The 6000-nt window shown below is 42.5% G+C and overlaps 1 protein-coding gene across 1 annotated transcript in view; it reads left to right on the top strand.

The window, feature by feature from the left end:
• Positions 1–6000, top strand: part of TXNL1 (thioredoxin like 1) — a gene marked incomplete at its 3' end in the record, with an annotated part of 151903 nt that overhangs the window by 111968 nt on the left and 33935 nt on the right. Inside the window, 1 exon segment of the mRNA XM_044074919.1 lies at positions 953–1022. Coding sequence (XP_043930854.1) covers positions 953–1022 — 70 coding nt within the window.

Below are 6000 nucleotides of genomic sequence, written 5' to 3'. Positions count from 1 at the left end.
ATATAATGCAATGTACTGCTTTTATCCAAAATGAATGGAAACCTGTAACTACGTAGTGCTAGCTGTACTAGTTTTACACATTATAGATTTCTTAAAAAGAGCTTTTAGTGGATATCACATTAGTCTAACAAGCAGTGGAACGCGTTTGGGATGGTGGTTTAGTACAGTGAGTATTGGGAATGTTTTCCCCACTGTTGTGTTTTTGGTGTTGGCATAAATAGAATCGCAGGAATGCTGGGAGTTTAGCCCCTCCACACCCCAAACCTCACAAAAATGTTTGTGTGTGTTATATACTGTTAGTTAATTTTCATTGCAGGTAGTTGATTATTGTTTCGATTTGTTTAGCTTATAGCTTCTCCTTGCTGTTTACTAAATTTTTTGGAATTTTTTTGTGCTGGTTTAATCTCGAATGTGACGTAAAATGCGTGTGCATATCTTTGTATGTAAATGTGTGTGCGTATGTGTGTCTGCGTTTTCATTATTTTAATTGCTAGAAACAGCAGGTAATATTACATGCTTTTGTGATATTCTCTCAATCTCTGTATGGAAGTCTGTCTTTTTAGGGATGTTCAACATTTGTATTTTTCTGTGCAAGCTTTGTTTCTCGATTCTTTGTAAGCTTTCGTAAAGTTTTCTCTCATGTTTGTACACTTACCTGTAGTTTTGTATTCCTTTTGATGTCATATAACTGTATTTTATTGTACATGTCAAAACTGGTGAAAATGGGGAGCTTTTGTCTGATAAAATGGGGTTGTAACTGCTTTTGATCTGTTGACAGGCTTCTTTACTTTTAAGAAATCTATTGAAGGATTTATTTTTTTCTGTTCAGTGTGTTATCATATAGAAAGTGTTAATGCTGTATATTTTTAACACCTGACATTTCCTCTTAAGTAAATCTGATGGTGTCATGTGGTCATTTTGTTAATGAATCTTTTCTGTATTTGTTTTGCAGCTTCTTATAACAGTATCTTTTAATCAGCCAGTAAAGATTTATTCAATGAAACTCCATGGCCCAGATAATGGTGAGTAAATTTAGCAAGTTGTGTTATGTAATGGAGGTAGCATTTGTCAGTTTTCAGTTTGAATGCTGTTTTTTATTCTGATTTGAACTTTCATATTTACTTTATAATGGTACATTTTAACAGTGGAAGTAACACAGACTGTAAAATCTGCATTAAAGCCAATCCGCACAAACCATAAATTGTGTAGTAGTCTGTGAGTGAATGTTAAATTTTCTGATATGTGCAAATTTTTAGTTTGTATTTAAAAGATCTACCCCATTTTGCAGTGACTAATCCAGGTGTAGCTTCTGAGAAAGTTGTTGTCCTTGGATAACTGAGCTGTCAATTCTCGTGTTTTAAATCTTCTGGGGTTCTACGCAAGCCATTTAGCAAATATCCAGTTGACTTTTCTGAGCTGTAGAGTTAAACGCAGCACACAGCAGAACCCCAGTGGATAAAAAAAAACCGGATCGGGAATGAATGCCTTACACTGGTCTCTGGAAGTTATCCATGAGCGGTGCATAAATGATCTTGAAACTTCCTTTTTAGACATTCCATATAGGAGGGCCATGATTTTACAGTTGGTTTGAATTTAGGTCTGCAGAAGGTCATTACAGACCCAAGCATGATCATATTGTTCATTTGTCGATGCCTTAAACTTAATTGAAATGGAGCTGCAAAGTTTTGGGGAAAATGATGCAGACAGCATCATAAGCTGAAGGCAGAAACAGAATGTACATACTGCATTCCCTTTGGTGCCTTTGTGCATTATTTTTTTAAGTCTGTAACCGAATGCTGATGGTCTGTGGAAGTTAGAGCTGGTTCACAAAGACTGCTGCCCAAATGGGGATTAACAATTTGGAAAGGCCTCAGGAGAATGTTAGCTGTGTTTATAAAGCTTAACTGTTAGTTCCTTCAGCCATGTAGAGGTCGAGAGTAATGTTGGTAAAAGCCTCCATGCATTTATATAATTAGCCCTACTGTCACTTGATCACCTGAGACCTGAAAGGTGCCTTCTTGCACATCCCTGTCTACAAAGAACAACTGTTCTTCAGGTTTTTTGCTAGGGGTTGGAATTTTCAGTTTACCGCATTGTTATACTTGTTACTGCTGCAAGAGTGCTCAAGGGTCTAGCCTTGGCTATTGCTTACTGCAGGCTGCAGGGAGTACGTATTTTTGTGCACATGATTGCCTGTCTTATTCAGAAAAACTCAAAGTGCTCAGGGCTGTAGATTTTACCAGGACTGGCGGTTACTCTTGCCCTCCAAAACTAATACTTGGTTTCATCTTGGATCGTTAATGGTCCCCTCCGGTCAGAGGGCATTCCTTTGTCAGGAAAGTGGGAACGCTTCCAAAAATATTTTCTGAACCTGGCAGAGCAAATGTTGGTCATGGCCTCAATTTCTTAGAGCTCTGGGCCTTACCTCTAGGTACCTCAGGTTGTTAAAGTATCAACATTCTCGCTGCCAAGAACATCTGTTTTCCATTCTCTTTATAACAGAGGTGCTCCAGTGGTTGGCCAACCAGGTCAGCTTCATTTGGGAGTCCACTTTCTGCAAAATGCCCCCAAACACCTACCACAGATGTCATTTCTTGCCTGGGGAGACATTCCTTCAGGATCCTAAGGTCCAGTAAATTTAGTCAGCCTCACAGAGGAGGCTTCACGTCAGTGAGATACTGGCAGTGACTCGGTGGTTATGGGTGTTAAGCTGAATCTGGACAGAAAGAACTTTGAAAGTAGTGCATGACAGTACCACTGTAATGTACAGTAGCAGGCCAATTGATCAGTACAAAGGTGGGCCGACACAAGTGAATATTAAACTTGGGGGGGTTCTTAGAAATGCTTTTGATAACCTCACTATGGCCCAGGCAGCACCAGTTCTCCCTGGTCAGGGAGATTGCAGGAAGACCATTTTATTTACTACTATCCTGAGTACGACTGCTGACTCGGCACAGGGGTTCATTTGCACATCCCAGACTCAAGACTCAACAGCTTTCAGCATGTGTGGTGGACAAATGCTCTTCAGGTACCAGCACTCTGCAGATGTAGTTTACACCATCAGAAAATCAAACATACTACTAGGAGAGCTTGTGTCCGAGTGGAAGAGGATTTTTGTTTGGTGCTTGGAATAGGGCAAGGGCTCATCCTGCGTGGTGATGTCCTTGGTCCTCCAGGATCACTTAGTAAGCTTCTGAGAGTGGGACTGGCCTGTGCTTTTGTTGACGGGCTTCTTTACTGCTGCTTCTGTCTTCTATTTAGGCCCTCCTTCCCCTGTAACCACCTCTGTCTATTGAGCTCTCAGACGAGTAGCTCCTCAAAGGTGCCTTCCACATAAGGCTGTTTAGCAAAAGTCTTGCACCTCCTGACCTTGATATGTACTAAGCCCCTTTCAGCCCTGCAGCCTGCTCGCTACTGAAATTCTTGACCCGTAAGACTGTCTTATTGGTGGCATTTAACTCAGCCAGCAGTGTCAGAGCTTCAGTCTGTTATGCGCGTTTTATGTCTTCTGGTCTTCCGTAAAGACAGTATCAGCCTTCGGACCAAACCCTTCATTCTTGCTGAAGGTGATATCAGAATTTACTCTTAGGCAGACTCTCTAGCTTCCCACCTTTCCTCGTCCCAGAATAGGAAGGAAAGAATCTTGCAGTCCCTTGATGTGATGGGTGTGGACTCTCACTTTTGTGTTGGAAGGTTGTCCTGCAAGGTATTCTCTGCAGTTGTCATCTCTCTCTCGTTTCACCACCCAGCCTGCCTAAGCTCTGGGTGGTGAAATATAGAATACTGCAATAGTGATCTAATGAAAATTGCAGTTTAATTTTGTAAGGTAACATACCTTAATTGTAAATGTTTAAATAGATTACTGTTGCAAACTTAACACAATAGCAAATTTTCTTAATGTCCTTTTCATTCATTCCTCAACTAATAGGCATTGGATCCAATTCTGCTGCATTTACTGGACTCTTGGATCCAACTCTTGAGCTCCTCACTGTACTCCTAATGCCCCTGTCAACATGCTGTACTTTTGATATTGTTTGTAGCCATATCACTGAAGATGCGGATCTTTCTCTGAGTTTTTGCATGTCATATCTTTGTTTTTGTGAGTTCATTTCCTTAAATTTTTCTCAAACTTCTTTTTTACTTTCACCCACCTCCCTTACCTAGTTATTCAGTTTTTCTGTAGCATTAATTTTTTTACTGCTAGTATCTCTACTCTTCCACTTGTACCCAAGGCAGCTGTCAGTGCCATCGCTGGTACCTTTCTTCTCTTTCTCCCTTTTCCTACCCTCTAGAGGGTATTTTGTTTCCCTACCAGTGTTGGTAGTTAATGTACAAAAATACCTTTCCTTTTTTCTTTTTCATAATGTCAGAAAACCCATCTTTCTGTGAAATGCACTTCCAGTGTGCACAAATCCCTTACTCTGATGCTCACAGGGAGTGTATCTATTGCATGGGATTTTCTCCCTTGAATATAGACTACTCCATCTGTGCAGCTTTTAATTCCAGGGCCCTTAGTGACTGTCTGAACAAATTTAGTTCTGAAGGACTTGCTGCCTCCTCCTTTCTCCTCCTCCTCCTGTTCCAGGGGCTCATACCCCCTCATAATCATCCATAGCTGTCCTGAGTCAACCCGTTCATCAGAGCTTTCTTTTAAATTTCAAAAGAAGTCCTATTTGACCCCCTCAGATCTGAAATGAAAACAGTCTGATCAGACATCCTCATACCTGACTATGTTTCTTACGAAGTCTCCAAGGACCCAGTCCCCAGGGTTCTCTGTGGAGCCTGTTTCTCCTGTGCTCTATTCTTCTTTCCTTCAGCAGACCTCGAGGAGAGAGTCTGCCCCAGTCTACTGCTTCCTCTGTCAGGTCCTTCAGGAGCCTTTCAGAAGCCAAAGGTGGATAGGATGATGAAGTTGCTCGGATCCGATGGGAGAATGAGACAGGATAACCCCCATTTGAATCTATGAAGCCTCCCTTCTGCTTCCCATGATGTCTGTCTTCTCCGATCCCACTGATAATTTCAGAACCCTCTGATCCAATAATTCCGGGAGTGTCAATATCTGATTGGAAGATAACTAGGTCTTGGACTCGGACTGCTTCCCTGGCTTGTTTGGTGCTAATTCCCTTGGATCAGAAAGAGTCTTGGTGTTGAACCTTTGACGCCGGATCCAGGGGTGCTGGGCTCCACTTTGGTTGGTGGAGACATCCTTGCCCCTTGGAGCTGTAGTGTTGGATAACTTGGGTCTGACTGCTTTAGAGACACAGGTCTGGTCAGGGCTGGAGCTTGTTACCCTCTGGAACTTTGGCTCTAGTCTGACCAGCTAAGTCTTCTCCTGGTCCTTCAGCTTTGGAGGTGGTGGAGAGGGTCTTCTCTCATCAGAGAGATTTAACTACTCTCTTCTTTGGAACCTACAGCCGTGCTTCCTCCTGATCTAACCTTTGATACTTCCTCGAGGACTTTTCCCCTCTCTTTGGATATCTCTCCAGACCAGCCCACTGAGGCGACTCCCTGTAAGAGAATGTGTAAGAGGATACGCATAGACTCCCTGAGGAGTCTCACTGAAGACCTGGATTTCAATGGAGGGGTGGAGTCCCCCAGATCTCTACTGGATGATGTCTCTTTCAGAGACCACTTTCAAATTCTCAAACTAAAAGGTGGACTATTCCCGGATAGCCCCTCCCAGGAGGAGTTAGTCTTCCTGGAAGCTTTTGGGTCTGGCATATCTGTCTTTGGTGACTACCCTGGCCAGTGACCGTATAGATCTAATCTCTTGCCAGGCGTAAAAGGAACCTGGTACTACAGAACCCATCTCCAATCATCCTGATAAATTATCCTGATTAAGCGTTGGGCGGAGTTCGCCCAAAACTTTTTGGTAAAGCCTTTGATTATAAAATGTCGGAGACTCCGACTACCGTTTTGTCCAAAAAACGCAAGGACAAGGACCGACACGCGAGGTCCGCAGTCCCCACAGACACCATGCCAAAACCGGCTACACTTGGT

The sequence above is a fragment of the Protopterus annectens genome, chromosome 1.part1, assembly GCF_019279795.1.
Source record: "Protopterus annectens isolate FY-2018-M chromosome 1.part1, PAN1.0, whole genome shotgun sequence".
Taxonomy (NCBI): domain Eukaryota; kingdom Metazoa; phylum Chordata; order Ceratodontiformes; family Protopteridae; genus Protopterus; species Protopterus annectens.
The sequence above is the reverse complement of the archived record's forward strand: the minus strand, read 5'-3'. Positions and strand labels throughout refer to the sequence as shown.